The 17,430-nt window shown below is 42.8% G+C and overlaps 3 protein-coding genes across 3 annotated transcripts; 1 reads left to right on the top strand and 2 right to left on the bottom strand.

The window, feature by feature from the left end:
- The first annotated feature begins 516 nt into the window (after positions 1–516).
- Positions 517–4,955, top strand: Drk (growth factor receptor-bound protein 2 drk). Its single transcript, XM_076436652.1, has 6 exons — positions 517–1,377; positions 2,123–2,220; positions 2,633–2,752; positions 2,839–3,004; positions 3,087–3,260; positions 3,344–4,955. Exons 1-5 carry the CDS (start codon positions 1,300–1,302, stop codon positions 3,258–3,260), a joined length of 636 nt encoding a protein of 211 aa, XP_076292767.1. The 5' UTR covers positions 517–1,299; the 3' UTR covers positions 3,344–4,955.
- Positions 4,956–6,166: 1,211 nt separating this feature from the next.
- Positions 6,167–7,060, bottom strand: Rpb5 (DNA-directed RNA polymerases I, II, and III subunit Rpb5). Its single transcript, XM_076436653.1, has 2 exons — positions 6,604–7,060; positions 6,167–6,517 (listed from the first exon to the last, which is right to left on the bottom strand). The coding sequence occupies exons 1-2, from the start codon at positions 6,903–6,905 to the stop codon at positions 6,187–6,189; spliced, it is 633 nt and encodes a 210-aa protein (XP_076292768.1). The 5' UTR covers positions 6,906–7,060; the 3' UTR covers positions 6,167–6,186.
- Positions 7,061–9,442: 2,382 nt separating this feature from the next.
- On the bottom strand, positions 9,443–16,841 carry LOC143214956 (uncharacterized). The gene is made up of 8 exons (XM_076436589.1): positions 16,137–16,841; positions 15,426–15,654; positions 15,177–15,347; positions 13,520–14,731; positions 12,576–13,334; positions 12,252–12,423; positions 10,858–11,215; positions 9,443–10,087 (listed from the first exon to the last, which is right to left on the bottom strand). Exons 1-8 carry the CDS (start codon positions 16,310–16,312, stop codon positions 9,727–9,729), a joined length of 3,438 nt encoding a protein of 1,145 aa, XP_076292704.1. The 5' UTR covers positions 16,313–16,841; the 3' UTR covers positions 9,443–9,726.
- Between the last annotated feature and the right edge of the window lie 589 nt (positions 16,842–17,430).

Raw genomic sequence — 17,430 nt, 5'->3', positions numbered from 1 at the left:
TTTATTCCACACAGCAGGAAATGACGGAAAGCGGAAAATGCGCAGTACCTTATTACCTATGGTCTCTGATTCCCCCCTATCAATGGAATATATTCAAACCCTAAATATCTATCGCATGGAAAAAGTTGAATGAACCGGAAAACACGTAGAGGAATCTCTATCCAATTGAAAGTTCGTTCGAAATCGATTTATCGATTCGTAATATCCGAGCTTTCGATTTTGATCTGTCCGAAAAACGCGAACCCGTACACGACGCTTAGTACATAAACGGTAGATATCGGAACGGTAAAGATAGAAAACGAGGTTCCCGTGGCGTAGAGAGATCTATTTAAAACTGTACAGCTTTGAAAAGTCGCAACATTTGTGTTGTATATTGTATATAGTACACGTACGGCTGATATCATAAAGTACAAAATGGTGGCAGAGCAGTCGACGCGGTACACGTAGAGTGCGCATGTGCGCGCCTGCGCCACAGAAAAATAGTACGCTGGAGATTTCGTCTGGTAGAATTGCATTCTCTGTCTCCGTGGTTGGGAAAAAGTTCCGCGTCCGTTGCGCGTCGAATTGGTTTCGTTGGAATCCGATAGTGGGTTCGTATCGGTGATACGTATCGGTATCGTGATCGAATGCCTCTCGAGGGCATTAGAATTTGGTTGTCTAGAGGCGAATCCGGACGTCGAGGTGGGCTTGTCGGCGCAGTGGGCCAGTGCGCATCGGTGGACCGAAACACGGAGACCCCGAGATCAGTGGGAGAGTCGAGAGTGTAATGTCTGATAAGACGAGCGATGGACAGCCGTGCGAGCGCGTGATCCTACCTTTGCTTTTGACAGTTCACCTTCCCTGAAAAGTGACTCGAACTCGCTAAACGGGCCGTTCCGCGAGCAGCAGTCGTGTTGCGCCTAATATGTTCGTGTCAATGTGCCATTGATCCGGGCGAACCGAAGGAGGACTGATTCAGATAATCGCAGGCAGCGCAGGCAACAGAGAAAAGCACAAGTGGTCGTTCGTTCGTACATTCGTTCGTTCGTTCGTTCACTCGCTCGCTCGCTCGCTCGTGTGTGTCGCGCGTTCCGTTCCGTTGTCGTGACCACCTACGTGTCTTTGACTGATACCATAGAAATACCTCTACCTCCGTACGAGAAACTACGAAACTAATAACAGCCAGTATCTGTCATTACTTTTTCCCACTGACAAACAAAGGCGGCTAGTTTTAGCGCTGCCTTCGACCACAGGGATATATAATATCGCCTCTCTCCTTCCCTCTCTGTCGTTCTTGTTCTCGCGGGACGAGGAAACAGAATGGAGGCGATAGCAAAGCATGATTTCACGGCTACCGCCGAGGATGAGCTTAGTTTTCGAAGGAGCCAGATCCTCAAGGTTTGTACGATCTACAACACTCGATCATATGCTCTATCGTTTATGCATCGAATACGGAAAATTATGGGAAAACCGTGTACCGTTGATAGTTTTCGGCACATGGTGCACCAATCCTGGATCTTTACGAACCGCTATCGCGCAAACGGATGTCGCGTGTCGCTTCAGGATACTCGCGACAATGCGTCGCGTTCTACGCAAAACGATGCTACCCCGTTCAACTTTTTTCCTCGAGCTTCTAGTTGTTTGGCCAGTTTGTTGCTCTTGACTTGTTGATTTCCAATCGTCGACTGGTTTTCGATGCTGCTTCCGCTCGAAACGCGTGTCGAACAATTACACGCGAATTAACGGGAAGATAACAATTTCGTTTCCTTTTCCTCTTCCTTTTGCGGTTCGTCAAAATAGCGTGTTATATCAATCCGTACTATTCGAATAATTTCAAAGATTCACTAGTCGATTATAACATTGTACCATTAGATGATGTTTATCTTGTTCAATCTTCCAGAGTCATTGTTTTTAATTTTCTACAATTGAATTTTTCGTTGTGTATTGGGAAAGAAATATTTTGTGGCAAAGAGACTTTCCCAGATAAAACTATTTACTACAATAACCTTCTGCCATTGTGCACGATATAATAATACTTTGTTCTTCTTTGTATTAGAGCAATATACTTGTCAGGCTTGATAGATTTAACAAATAACATTGTTACCGCAACACGTACAGCATAACAGCTATGTTATTCTTGCAGATTCTAAATATGGAGGATGACATGAACTGGTACAGAGCTGAACTAGATTCCAGAGAAGGACTCATTCCAAGTAACTACATAGAAATGAAAAACCACGAGTGGGTGTCCCATATAATTTATTCTCATTAAGGGGGTAGTTTTGTTTCCAGGATTACAAGGATAATGCAAAGATAGGCTTTCTCAGTAGTCAAAAGTGCTAGATAAAAGATCAATCTAGGCTATAATCGCCTTCAAAAGCCCTATTTTTACGTTTACAATAGTAATTTGCATTATTTGAAAGCACAAAGCTATGCATGTAGCTATTTTCATAAAGCTACGACAGCCATGTGCTGCCGAATAATGCAAATTACGCCTTGTAAACGTAAAAATAGGACTTTCCAGGGTAACTGACTTTTGAGTACTGAAAGACTGCATTATTCTGGAAACGAGTCTACTCCTTAATTTACTGTAAATTGCTATCGAATTCTTCTGTGTTTCATTGTTTGCTCATGTTCTGTTCATCTTTTACAGCTGGTATTACGGAAGGATAACCAGAGCAGACGCAGAGAGACTACTAATGAACAAACAAGAAGGCGCTTTTCTTATTAGAATTAGTGAAAGTTCGCCTGGTGATTTCTCCTTGTCTGTTAAGTTAGTAAAACGTTTTTAAAAGGAGGTGCAGGTGTTAAACACCGAATGTTTTGGTCGAGCAATAATCATTCAATGGTTTTCTTCAGATGTTCGGATGGTGTCCAACACTTCAAGGTATTGAGGGATGCCCAAGGAAAATTCTTCTTGTGGGTGGTCAAATTTAACAGTCTTAACGAATTAGTAGAATATCACCGTACCGCGTCCGTGTCTCGCTCGCAGGATGTTAAACTACGAGACATGGTTCCGGAAGAAGTAATTATATACATAAGCTAATTAAATATATACAATATAGAAGGATTATTACATTTTTTCACGTGACCGTATCTCGTTTCAGTGTCTAGTACAAGCATTATACGATTTCATGCCACAAGAACCTGGTGAACTCGAGTTCAAACGAGGCGATGTAATTACTGTAACCGACCGTACGGATCAACATTGGTGGCATGGAGAAATTGGCAACAGACGGGGCCTCTTCCCATCTACGTACGTCACTCCTTATCACTCCTAGGTAAGTACAAGAACGGTGTACGCATCTTGAACTTGTTATTTCAATCGAGATCAATATAACGATAAAACGATTGTTGATTGTAGACTTGATGTCGCGCGCACAGAGGCCAAGAGCATCGGCCGCCACGTCCCACCAGTACTACATACAGGATCAGAGTTGGAGCAGAACTGATCAAGAAGATTTTGCAAACTCCGCCTATCGAATGGGCTACCAGGATGCATTGGTGGTCTAGATGTCGAGATTTTAGCTTGGCTTGATACACCATTAGTACTCTTTATCGGTCCCAATGAAAAAGTTTCTCCTACTTTAGTAACACACAGATGCACAGACGTAGAGTTTGATTGTGTAGCAGACGACGAGATAAAGTAGTAAGTTTGTTTGTTTGTTTGTTAGGTTCGCGATCGAATCGAATCGGCGCGGCGCGGCGGGAGAACTTTTCACTGAGACTGATATTACTACTCGAATTTATGAATAGTCATAATGCGTGTAAAATAGACACATCCCCCCCCCCGTAACCATCTCATATTTCAGTTTCACAAGTAATCGAGTAGAGAGTAGTTCTGAAAATACATTCATAACATTTACGTGTGACAAACGAATCATGGAGTGGTGTTTCCTATTTCTTGGTAGTCCATTAATGGAGTGTTCAAACGCGAAGGTACAATATCGACCTTGTGTGTACATCGGTTAACAAGGAGTATCGGCCATATTAAACGAAAAATACATACTTGTTTCGAAAGTCGGAGATTTAACGGAAGACTTGGCGTAAACATTTGTATTTTTCGACATACGAGAATTCGCTGTTCGAAGAACGGGTGACCTTCGTGATAAAGAGCCTAGTACGCGAGATACAAGAACTTTATATAGATATAGCATTAAAACGCGTCGCCTTTTGGCATAAAATGCACACTATGCCTCTATGTTGTGGATATTTTTACAAGTAAGATGAGGAAGGTAATATTCCTCAAAACGATTGAGACAAATCTGATGCCGATGTGTCAGATATACTTGCTGTGTATCATATAATATAGACTTGTACTTTCAGACTGTACGTTGAGTAATCGTTCAGACAAGATTCGAGGGAAATCTTTTTTTTTTAATGTATTAGCGAAGATACATTTGCAATTCCTGTAACGCCATCTCATGGTTCAAATTTTTCTCGATCGGAGAATTTTATTTTTCTGATTACCGATCATCGTCCTAAGGAAACGAAACTTTTCCTTCTTGAAATGTTACGGTGATTTTTCATTTTAAGATATATTACGACACAGAGAGACAAACGAAAAAACAAAATGCCAATTTTACACGATCATGGTACGTGTTATACACATAATATATTAATGGGACTCGACGACAACGAGCGACTGATTTATTCTTTGTAACGCGTTAGAAATAAATTTAGCGATCCAAGGAAAACATAGAATCGAGATGAATTTGTGTTCCGTAATGCATTTTTCGGCACATGCCAAAAGAAAAATATAATTCCACAAATCGGCCATGCGAAATAGACTTGTCTGTATAACGTGAAACATGTAATTTCTTTCAATGAACAGAGGTTCGTGTATATTTTTTAAATACTTTCTTTCTAACAGATTGTTTCGGCACACCTTACCTTTTTTTATCTTCGTGTAAACAGTGAAAATACGTAGCCCTATTTTGTAATTATTATTATTATTATTATTCGTTATGTTACATTTTATTGATAACAATATATTATATTAATTACACTTGCATGATTTGTTTACTTACGCCCATAATCCACGATACTTTTTGATACTTGTTGCGTACCAAGTGGTATAATTTCACTTCTCTACAACTGTGTTACAAGTGCATTATAATATAGTAATTGAAAGTTGCATGGTACTCTTTTGTGCATGCACTACATTTACGTAAAATAAGTAAAAGAAACGACAAAAGTGGCAATTATTCTAAAATAATAATAAGTTCTTTTTAATTCAAAGACTGCAATAATTACAGAATACAAAACCATTTGGTTTCAAATATTGAATCCAATACCACAGCGATGGACGTTTACGAATAAGAGATTAAAAAGTATACATATATACATAGTTATTTAATAATCCCCTTTATATTGTCGATACTTTCCGAAATAATTTATAGTATTTTGTATAGAGTTCCTATTGACGCAAGCGTTATCCTGATCAAATCGGGAGAAAAATTACAATACATTGAAATGATCCTGAAACAGTGGCGATCGTTTGATTAGGTTTTAAGAAACATGCAAATTGTTAGGAATTTCATTCTATCTTTGTAGTTAGAAATTGTGGAAATATAGAATAGGCATTTGACAAAACTTTGGCAAATCTTTAGCTTAGACTTTACAAATATGTAGATCCACTTGCATCTCGCATTCGACGATTACATCGTATTGACAAGCATACGCTCAGAGTGTATACTTTTTCCATTATAGTTTCATTTTAATTTCTCCTCGTTAGACATTAGCCATTCAATATGTTTTGCACTCTCTCTCTAGATTCTTAAATATTTTATATTGATTGTTAACGCAAAATATGGAAGCATGGTACGCATTCACTCGCTATAAGCAATGTTTCCTCACAATCTGTGTAAAATTGCTTGAAACCAATTTGGAATTGAGTTGTCTCGAGACAACGGTATACCATGATGTATCTGGACCAAGAATTGTATAATAATCGAATGTAATAAAGTTACATGTTTGAACAAAATTAATCTTTCCGTTTTAATCCTGATATTAAATAACTGATTCTTATAAATTACTACCTATGAAGACAGTTGTTCATTTCTCAATTTACAAAATAACTGTCAATATATTTTATACATTCTTTTTATCTTACATCGTACTTATGAAACTTATGCGATACATTGGTACTTTCATTATCAGGTAATACACATGTTTCACATAGTCGTTACGTATAAAAATATTTATTTAACATACAAGTCTGTAAGAGATGTATCTTCCAGCAGTTTCCGATGGCCTAATAATTTTCACAACTTGTCCACGTTTTAAGCCGAAATAACGAGCGACGGGATCGCCGGCTTGTATACGCATCAATTGATTCTCTTTCAACTTATACCTGGTAAGTAGTTCCTCCTTTTCGTCTGGTGTAAGTACAATGTGTTCAGGTACCAATTCGTGTTCCGTGATGTTAATGAGTAACTCGGATTCCAAGAATTGTTCTAATATGTATTTCGGAGCCATGTCTACCAAAGATTGTTTGGCGGATGGCGTCATGCCTTGTTGAACAACGATAATAGCCCTATTGTGACAAACGATTGCATAAAATAGTAAAATAGTAAATAGATATGATGATCCCTTCGTTTTAAAAGCTAATTACGACGTTACCTGTGAATTTTCTCTTCCTGCATTCGCTGACAGTATGTTTTGATTGTTCGGATTCCAATCTTCGGCTCATCGGGGAAAAATACAAACAGCTGATCCGTGGGATCATCGTTGTGAGCCACTAGAACAATTAAATCACTGCGTGCCGGTCTTTTTTCGCTCGGTTTATCACCGAATTGTTCTTTGAATTGCTCCAATGTTTGATCCAACTCGTCCTGAGTGACGAGATAACCTCGATCGTGACATAGCTGCATCACTGTTTTCCTTATTCGCCATAATTTATACGTCTCGGCTTCGTCATCCATCTCTTTAATAAATATTACCTCTAATCTTATATGTAACTAGTTATTGTTTATTTGTTATTTTATTTAAACGACTGCACATGCACGAAAAACCAATATTCGGAAAGGCTTGTTTAATCTGCCAATGCTCGTAATGTGTAAGACAAGGAGAGGTTGAGTGTGCCGCACACCGTGTGCGACAAGGATAGATAGAGAAACAGCGGCGCGACAGTGTCGCCATCTGTGGTGGCGGGCTGTGAACTAATTTTCCCTATGCTTCCCATGTGTAAGACAAGGACGGCGATAGTGTGCGACAAGGACAGATAACTCGTGCCACCTCCTTCTTCGTAGGCTCTAATCTCCTGATACTTACCAGGGCGTAGTAGTAGGAGTACATGAAAGTAAGGAGGTATCCGACAAGGACAGACTTATGCGATTTACGGAGAGCGACAAGGACAGACATAAACTGCTCCTAACTCTCGAGTGGCGCGAGTGAGACTCGCTCTGTCCTTTTCCCGCACTCAATCTTTCCTTGTCTTACACATTACGGGCATTGGAGAAAGAAGCACCCTTTGCAAAAATTGTTAATAACTAATTAAATACGTGTAAGATCTATACAAAATTGCTACTAAATGGTTGCTAGACGTCTATTCGAGTTTCTTCGATCATAAATCTTCACAAATTATGTCTGGAGAGTGAGAAAATAATTTATTATTAAGATGGTGTCAATATTTTTTAGTTCACTTCTGGACACAGGTCCGGAAAATTGTTAATAACTTTTTAACAACTAATAAAATCGGATCAAAAACTATACGTGAAAGTTGCTAACGGTCCAGTCTACATTCTCCGACCATAAATTGCTATAAATTATTATCGGAAAGCGAGTTATTAATGAATTTTCGGACAGTTTCATGCTACCAGGAGTAAGACCAGGGGATTAGCAGCGCCTCGAAAGTAGGTGGCACAAGTCTCGCTCTGTCCTTTTCCACACTCAACCTCTCCTTGTCTTACACATTACGGGCATAGGAGAAGCAAGTACACTTTGCAAAATTGTTAATAACTAATTAAATACGAGTCAGATCTATACAAAATTGCAACTAGATTGTTACTAGAGGTCTATTCTAGTTTCTTCGATCATAAATCTTCACAAATTATGTTTGGAGTGTTAATAAATATTTAACAACTAACAAAATCCAATCAAACACGATACGTGAAAGTAGCAGAAGGTTCGTCTCATGTTTTCCAGTCGCTAAAGTTCATTAATTGTTACTGAAAGTCGAATAATGAATGAATCATCAATTGATTGACAGATGAGTGAGTGCGGTCTATGTCTGTCCTTTGCGCTCTCCGTCAATAGCATAAGTCTGTCCTTGTCGGATACCCGGATACCTCCTTGCTTGGCATGCGCGCCTAGTAATACCAGGAGATTCGAAGCGCTGCAAAATGGAAGTGACACGAACGAGCCTTCTTCTGTCCTTGTCTTACACATTACAGGCATAGGAGAAACAAATACCATCTGAAAAAATTGTTAATAACTAACAAATATGAGTCAGAGTCATACAAAATTGCTACTGGGTTGTTGTTAGAGGTCTATTCTAGCTCCTTCGATCATAAATCTTCGCAAATAATGTTTGGAGAGTCAGAAAATAATTTATTTATAAGATGGTGTCAATATTTTTGAGTTCATTTCTGAACAGGGATCTGGAAAATTGTTAATAACTATTTAAAGACTAACAAAATCCAATCAGAAAGTGTTCTGGAGAGTCCTCTGTGTCTGTATTATACAATAAAGATAATTTATTCATGCAAAATGAGGAGTATTGGATATTCATTAAAACAGCAAATGATTCGTGCCGCTTTTCCCATAAGACGCAATGTTAATTCCGGCACGAATTATTTGCTCTTCCTAAACATCCGTACAGCGCCATTTCATGCAGCGGCAAAACGCTCAAACTGTTAGCCAAATGTTACCGACAGAGAAGTTCAGGAAGTTGGTTGCAGCGCCATCTAGCGGGAGATTCGGAACTACATTTGGCTAACAGTTTGAGCGTTTTGCCGCTGCATGAAATGGCGCTGTACGGACGTTTAGGAAGAGCAAATAATTCGTGCCGGAATTAACATTGTGTCTTATGGGAAAAGCGGCACGAATCATTTGCTGCTGTAATGAATATCCAATACTTTTGATTTTTCATCAATAAACATAAATATAATGTCTCAGGGAACGAATAATAACCAATTAATTTCTTGCAGAATTAATTGAAATTGTTCCGGTTAGAAATTATTTACAGATATCTATGCAAGCTCAACGCGAACGAAATTCAAACAGCAATTCAATAATAATATTTAAGATTGCAAATGAAGACAAATACGAATATTCTCAATACTTTTAAAATAAAATACTGTTTTCAAAAGTTACTGAATTTAATTATTTTCAAAAATCACTGCCTCAAATAAAATACGCACTCTTTAAAAAATAAATCGGATTATTTACTATTTACTATTTAAAAATACTACGTTACCCAGCTCTGTAGGTGTAGGTATAGGAAGAAAAGAAGAGCAGGTTGACAATATTACATTAAATGTATTAGAACAAAATTACGTAACAAAGAAATTGCAAATAAAATGCATTACTCAACGATCCGAAAGTATTTCGAATCACACCCTCGACAGGAACGCGTCGCGACGCGAACTGCATAATTTATCGAATCTCTCCCGACTTACGCTAACGCATTCTTACAAGTATATTACACACCCTCTACATTTTATAAATTATACATAAAGATACATGAATGATTTTCGAAAGGGAATAGCTCCGAGGAGCAGTCTGGCAGCGAATCAAAATTACTTAGTATCGATTCACGATCTGTTGGATCCAGTCGAGGTAGTGGGATACACGGGAGTAGACACCTGGAACACCTGGTTGTCCGCATCCGATTCCCCATGACACGATTCCTGCCAATTGCCAGCGACCTTGTCGTTCGCAGACCATAGGACCGCCTCCGTCACCTTTGCAGGCGTCCTTTCCTTCCTCCCCTCCAGCGCAGATGAATCCTGGATGCAGGTTGAACCCTGGACCCAGCCTGGTCCTGCGCATCTGGTGCTCGCAGATCTGATTGCTAACCACAGGCACGTCCACTTCCTTCAGGATGTTCTGGTACTTTCCAAAGTCTCCGAAAGCGTCCTTGCCCCAGCCAGTGGTCCAGCACCTGCTCGAACAGATCATTGTTACAAACCCTCCCCTTCGAATTGTACACGTGTGAATCGTATATATCATAATACGTCCTAACTTCCTATGACCTTATTTTTCATGTGGATACATCGATGCATCAAATGCAACTGCACTTTATTCTTTAATACAACACAATTTTTTTATTAAACCAATCGATCCCTTTAATCCAAGATCATCGAAATGTCAACACCTCACGAGACAATGAGGCAAATGTGGCTATACAAAATATCTTCTGATTGTTGTCGTTTTCAAGGTCTTTCGAAGGTCACAATGATTTTTAAATAGTACTGAATATTTTTAACTTCACAGTGTTGTAGCTGATGTCAAGACGAGTTCGATGATGTGGTACACTGTGACCTTCGGATGACCTTGGACTCATAAATAAATTTAGTTCGGCTACTCTGTTTGATCGAGGGAAATTGAATTTCTTCAGCTATACCAAAACTTTAACCCCTTGTCCTACAATATCGTGTCTGACTCGTGATGAAGATTCTGAACAGATTCTGATAAAAATGTATGTGAATAATTTGCTTTAAAACACAATAAAATTCTATTTTGGTTTTGTTAATGTACAGCTGTTGGAGAACATGTAGGCACAAGAAATGTAGGCAAATTACGATCTACAAAAAAGTTTTAAGCACTGAAACCGTAAGATAAATCGTAGGGCAAGGGGTTAAGGCGTCGCACAAAATCTAAATAAATTAAATCCTGTTATTATCGTGAACTAGGATCAACCAGAAGAGCTACCTGTTCTTTGCGAAGTCGTCGCGTTTGTCGGGTAGACAGGCGGGGCTGATGTGCGGGTTCTTGACGAAGTCGACGTCGTGGTCTATCCTGAGGATAGCGATGTCGTTGTAGAGGGTGCCCGCGTAGAATTCAGGGTGCACGACGATGCTCGCCACGTCCCTCTCGATGTAAGGATAAAACTCGACGTCGTGGTTCACGTCCCATTCTCCGAGACGAGCTCGAAGATCGCGAGCAGCGTACGTTTTGACGCAATGCGCCGCAGTCAGGATGTGCTTGGACGAGATCAAGGTGCCACCGCAGACGTACACGCTCTCCGTCGGGTCCTTCTTCAGCAGGGCCACTTGCCACGGGTACTCACCTGAAATAATAAAATGATCCAGCATTATAGACACCAAAGTTTTGAGGAAGATAGGTTCAGTAATCCTGCGATCTAAGCAGATTCTCGGTTAGAGTTACTGAGTGAGTGGGGCGACAGTATTCTACTATACATATCGTCGGCCTCATATGAAAATTGCCTAGGATCAACAAAGTAAATTTTACAGGAGGCGAAAAGAACGATTCGAAGCGAAACTATTTTGCTTCACAAGGAGTTTTTAACAATTAAAAAGCTAACAATTTATCGCTGAACTATTACCCTGAAACCGTAGAAGTTGAAGTGCCTAACAAGGCGAAGCTGGAAACCTAATTTTCATAAAAAATGGACCCAGGCAGTTTTCATATGAGGCCGACGATATAACGATGAAGTCTAAGAGTGGGGGAAGAACCTAAGCGGGGAAAGTGCCTTTTTTATGACTCGCGAGCTACAAGTTGGAACTCGGAACAAGACGAAGTGACTTACACTGGTAGACAAAATGATAAGGCACCGTTGTACACACACAAAATTTCGTATACAACAGTTAGGAGCAAAACTGATCGCACACACTTTAAATCAGAATAACTTTTTTATGAATGTGGACCAAACGACTTCAATTTCTTTGTAAGGCTGAAGGAATTAGTTTAGTAAATGACGTCTAAAAAATATGTTGAAAAAATGCAATTGGTTGGAATTGTCGGAATAAAATGCATTTGGTCGGAATTGTGTACAACCTTTTTAGCTGGGCCAATAACGAAAATTTAAAAGATGCGTTTGGTCAACTAGTATAAATTATATACGCTCCGAAAATTTCACGAGGTTCACGAGTTATAATCGATCAAAAATGGTAAAAGACCGAGCATCTTGAAAAATTGCAATTTTACCACTTAACTCGTAAATCAATGAACCAATTTCAATGAAATTTCGGAACGCAAATAATTTACACGAGTTGACCAAACACATCTCTTAAATTGTCGTTATTACTTCAGCTAAAAAGGTCGTAAAAATCAATTATTACTATTGTTTTAAAGAGAAGACTCACCGAACTCGGCGTCGCCGTCGACGTTGGCGGGGGTCTTGATGCGTCCGTTGATGCCTTGAGTGTACCTGGTCCCGCACTGTCCTGGTCGCGGTCTCGAACTCTGTTGCAGTCTTCTGCGGCAGCAGACGAAGCCGGGGCTGCAGGATCTGGGAGGTCCGGCGAGGAACTGTCTCTGTAGAGAAAGCAAGCAAAGATCTCGTTGGACGACGAGCTGGATACGCGATCGCGGTGTCTTACGGATAAAATAAAGGAACGGGAGTCGCTCGAGCCGGCATGTTCGACGGAGAGAGAGACTCGCCGAGGACTCGCGACGAGAGCATGTACCTTTTGGATCCTCGCCGACGACGACCCTCCATCGCTGATACTTACCTCGAGCGTGCCGTTCGACACTCGCAGTTGAGTCGCGTCGCGTTTTCTTCTGCCGGGGAACGATACCTTTCCGGAATTGCTTCTACTCGGAGCTGCTTCGGTCTGCTCGGATCGATCTTTCTCGGTAGCCGGTTGCTTCGCGTTCGATCTCCCGTAGGACTGATCGTCGTAGTCGTAATCGTAATCGTCACCGGCGCGATAATAATCGTAATAGTCCGGGGGCGGATGGGAATGTTCGTGATGGTACGCGGGACCGTGAGACGGGTAGATCGGTTTCGAGGGGTAGTGAGGCTTCTCATAGTACACGCTCGGCTTCGAAGGGTGATGATAGTGGGGCGCGTAACCGGGCCCGTACGCGGGTCCAGGCCCGTAGTTCCCGTAGATCGCCTGTTTCTTGTGAGCTAGAAGATCACCGAGTTTCTGGACGATGTGCCGATTCGGCGTCACGTGGAAATTAACGAACGGCTTGACCACCTTGTCGCCGTACTCGTCTTTGCTGAATTGCACGGCTAGCAGAGGGTTCACGGAGACCAGGCCCAAATTAAGGCCCTGATCCAATCCGGATCCGTAACCGCCGTACGGGTTTACCAGGGGATTGCCGGCGTAAGGATTGATCGGGTACTGGGCGCCGCCGGTCTGCGGTAGACCGAAACTGATCCCCCAGGTCGGCTTCAAGTTTAATTTCGACGAGTCCAGATCGCTAGCATCGAGTCTCTGCAACCAGGGGTCGAACGGACACGCAGATAGAGATCCACAGTCTCCGAGATAGATCGTTGCCGATCGGTCGCGGGTCTAGTCGCGGGCGAAAGTACGCCAGATTTGGGAACGCACCCGTTTCCGCGTCGAAAAGGGTCGCGACTAAATAAATAATAGTGAAATAAGCTTATCAGCGATCTTACCCCTTCTCCGGAATTCTTCTTTCTGCCCTCGACCGTCTGGTCCTCCTCCTTGGCAGCTTCCCTCTTGGTCCTGACCTCTGTTTCGCTAGAGATCGTCGAATCGACGGTCGCGGTTCCATTCCCTTCGAGGTTCGACGTCTCGGTCGACGAGTCGGCGCTCTCGGCTTCGATGTTCTTGTTCAGATTTCGCGGATCGATCGCTAGGAAGAGATCGTCCTTGCGACCGGCGTGCTCGGAAGCCTGGCATTGCTCGTAGGGCACGCACACGCAGTCCGCAGCGCCGCCACCGTAGTTCCCGGTGAAATCGTTCCCGAATTCCTCGTTCTCGTTCTGGTAATTGTGGTAATTGTTGTTGACGTTGCTGGAGCCGAACGAGTAATCGTTGGAGCCGGCCTGAACCGCGTTCGAGGAGACGTAATTGCCGGTTCCGTAGTATTTGCCGGTCTTCTGGCCGTCGGTTTTCCCGTAGGTGAAATCTTGAGGCGGTTTCTCGTAGACGGGATACCGATTGGCGTAGCTGTTCGCCGACGCGGAACCGTCGGACCCGATGAGTCCGTTCCCTCCGCTGCTCGAAGGCGCTTTCACCTTGAACGCTTTCTTGTAGTCATCCGACTCTTGGAAACCGCCGGCGTAGATCGACTGGCCGGGTGGATCGTAGCTAGATCCGACGGGTCCCAGGCCGATCGAAGGGCTACCGACGAACCCACCGGATTGACCTCCCTCGCCATGGTGATAGTGATGATGAACGTGCTGCTGGATATCGGCTCCGGCGAGACCAGGCCGCACCGCGATCTGCTTCTTGTCGATGAACCGATCGTTGCCCTCGTACTCGAAGCTTCCGCCCAGTGATCCCTCGTACACCGGCTTCGACGATCCGAACGACGGGTACGGAGGTCCGGGTTTCTTCAGACCACCCGGATAAGAACCGATCAATCCTCCAGGTCCTCCAGGGAAATGAGAGATTGATGGAGGAGGCACCGGCCCACCGCCGACTCCGTAAACGACGTCCGACGTCAGGCCGGAAGAAGCGAAACTGCTCGATCCTGAGAAACCAGGGGGTATTTTCGGTGGACCGTACGGTCTCTTCACGGGGATTGCGGGCAATGGTCTACCCACTGGCTTTATCGTCACAGGTTGCGCGTAGATGATGTCCTGAGGGTATATCCCACGATGCGGAGAGTAATATGGCCGACGTCCTTCGACGTTCTCGCACTGTAAATAGATCAAAGTTAATACGGCGCTTGCATCACTTCTCTTAACCCCTCCCGTAACATTTTCTTCGCAGTCGCAGCGATTAAAACGGGGTTGTCCCGGAAAATGTCGGAGAAGAGGAAAGAAAATTTCTATCTTCTGTATGGATACTCTTATTTTTTAATACTTAAATATTCATTATTAGTTGGTTACTAAGTTTTTAAGAAAGTGGTACCAAATCAAATAAAATCCTATTTTCATTGGTAATAACATTTGTAGGTCCAAAATAAGAATTTGATACAATCCAGCATTTTTTGGAAATTCTTTCAAAAAAATCAAATTTGATTTCATCCAGAAAGAAAGGCGTAACATTTATTCATATTTCTTAGACTTTGTTTAAAATCGTCGTCACGAGTTCGACTCGATAAAATTCGGCAAGGGGTTGATAGAGTCCGGAGCTACTCACGTTCATCAATCCCAGCGTGCACAGCTTGTCTCTGATGTAGGATCGAGCGACCGTGTCGTTCCCGAGCTCGAGCGCGTTCTTCACGTTCGGATCGGAGTAAACCTGATCGTAGCCTTCGATGTTGCGACCCTGCCGACTGGACACCAGGATTTCATCGACAACGGCTTCCACCTGCGATAGAGAAATGTTTCATTTCACCTGTTCCTCCGAGAAGACGTTCCTCTTCAGCTGATCCGAAAGATCCCTTACCGATCTCTGTTCCCTGGCATCGTCGCCGAAGAATTTGTTCGGGGTAGATTCTGTTGCCAACTTCGCGTCCGTGCTACCATCCTGCGATTCGAACGCCGAATCCACGGTCTCCAGGTTGTCCGTGGGTTGCCAGGACCAGTCTTGAGGACTCGGTTCGATCGGCACTTGCGTCGCGAAGGTGCCCGCCGCTGCCGCGCAGTATACGGCTAAAATCGCCCACAGCTTCATCCTGCAAACAAGCCGTCAGACGTGTCTATAGTCAACGAAGAAAAATCGATGACGCGATCCGCAGGAAAAGTGTCGCTCGAATCGAAGAACATTAAACGCGGCCCCCGGCCGGTTTGACCGAGAAATCGAGCGACCAACGAAAGCGAGAGGATGTCGGGAGAAAGTTGGTAAACTGGCCTCGCCGTGGCCTCCGTCTTGTGTTCATCCCACGCCCGGCTCTTTCTTCGCGTCCGTTCTTTCGAAAATTTTCGAACCCGGTGAAAGTTGTTGCGTAACGATCGAGCGACGGCGACCGAAATCTCTTCCGGTCCTTTCTTTGTGCTCCCCTGACCCAACTATCCGACGAGATGGAACGTAGAAACGCGGGTTCCAGAAATTTAATATAAAAATTTCTTATCGAAGCGAAGAGAAAAGGTTCTTATCGAAAGGGATGAACCGCGAGAGAAAGAGAGTTTCGGGTTTCTAGGCGCGAGGGAAACTCACCTTAGAGTTCGGACGCGTCTCGCGCTAACTCGCGTCCTGATCGAAATTTCTCCGTGCGGACGATCTCTGTAACGAACCGCTGTTGGCGAACGTCTGCGATGCGTTGTCGGAGTTTCGCTCTTTAACCAAACACTTTCTCCATGAACGAGGTTACACTGCGCCTTCCCCGGTCCCATGCCTATCTTATATAGACGTCCCTTTTCGAGATGCTGGAACGGGTGGCCGAACTTACGGTGGGGTTACGCTCGTGAGTCATCGAGCGGCCGGACATCCGTCTCGAATAGGTTCCCCGAACCGCATCGTGTCTTGTTTTCGTCGTTCTGTACGCACTTGCCAAATCCTCGGCGATCGTGTCTGGAATCTATTCTGCACCCAGGTCGTGTTCCCGCGATCGCAATAGTAGAAACTTCGTCGACTTGCCTCGCCCCGCTCGATCGACCCCGCCGATCGATCGCTCCTGCATTTCGATCGCTACATTTCCGATTCTTAAACCACTGCATCCTTGTTGAAATGCGGACATTTCTATGGGAACGTTGCTCCTCGAGTCGCATTAATCCATATTTTACTTCTGCGAACCATATCTTTGTTAAGACTAAACCTAGCATTTCTAGCCAAATGAACGGTCTTATATTTTTAATTTTATAATTATTGAAGTTATGCCGTTGCTTACATGGAAAATGATTCGATAAATTTCTTCATCCAAGACCATATTGCAGTGAAAATTGCACGAAATTTAAATAAGTAGAGCGTTGTCATTTTTATCAGCTAAAAACGCACTAAAAAAATGCACTAAAAAGTATGAAATAATTTCCATTTAATTTATGTGAATACACACGAACTTGAATACAATACGATCTTTTCGGAGGGGGCGAAAAATTGAAAATTTTCGACACTGGAAATTACGAGAACCTTAAATTCTCCTACATGCTTTCACATATTAATGTATCTTCTCTTCCCACCTACTGATTTCCAAGTTCACCATATTCCAATGAAATCATAATCTGCAACATCTGTCATTTGGACAATTTTCAATTTTGCGCCGCCTCCAAAAAGATTGTATTGTATTTAAGTTCGTGTGTATTCGCATAAATTACATGGAAATTATTTCATACTTTTTAGTGGAACGAGCAGAATTTATAGAACACCGTAGAACGGTTTGTCGGTCTTATTGGCTATTTGCAATAAAAACCGCAAAGAATGAAAAAATGCAGAATTTGTTTCCAAGGAACCACCCCGGGGACATACTCTACAAGATGCAAAAGGTTTCGTTCCGGTTGGTCCATCCATCTCGGCG

This window comes from Lasioglossum baleicum, chromosome 13 (assembly GCF_051020765.1).
Source record: "Lasioglossum baleicum chromosome 13, iyLasBale1, whole genome shotgun sequence".
NCBI lineage: Eukaryota > Metazoa > Arthropoda > Insecta > Hymenoptera > Halictidae > Lasioglossum > Lasioglossum baleicum.
The sequence above is the reverse complement of the archived record's forward strand: the minus strand, read 5'-3'. Positions and strand labels throughout refer to the sequence as shown.

Bases quoted from the DNA above. Each gene is read 5' to 3' on its own strand.
- Drk (XM_076436652.1), top strand. From the start codon at position 1,300: ATGGAGGCGATAGCAAAGCATGATTTCACGGCTACCGCCGAGGATGAG. The intron at 1,378-2,122 runs GTTTGTACGATC...TTATTCTTGCAG, and splicing joins GAAGGAGCCAGATCCTCAAG to ATTCTAAATATGGAGGATGA. The intron at 3,005-3,086 runs GTAATTATATAC...ATCTCGTTTCAG, and splicing joins GAGACATGGTTCCGGAAGAA to TGTCTAGTACAAGCATTATA.
- LOC143214956 (XM_076436589.1), bottom strand. From the start codon at position 16,312: ATGGGACCGGGGAAGGCGCAGTGTAACCTCGTTCATGGAGAAAGTGTT. The intron at 12,424-12,575 runs GTACATGCTCTC...CTTTCTCTACAG, and splicing joins CGTCGGCGAGGATCCAAAAG to AGACAGTTCCTCGCCGGACC. The intron at 11,216-12,251 runs GTGAGTCTTCTC...TTATTATTTCAG, and splicing joins CGACGGCGACGCCGAGTTCG to GTGAGTACCCGTGGCAAGTG.
- Rpb5 (XM_076436653.1), bottom strand. From the start codon at position 6,905: ATGGATGACGAAGCCGAGACGTATAAATTATGGCGAATAAGGAAAACA. The intron at 6,518-6,603 runs GTAACGTCGTAA...TTGTCACAATAG, and splicing joins CAGGAAGAGAAAATTCACAG to GGCTATTATCGTTGTTCAAC.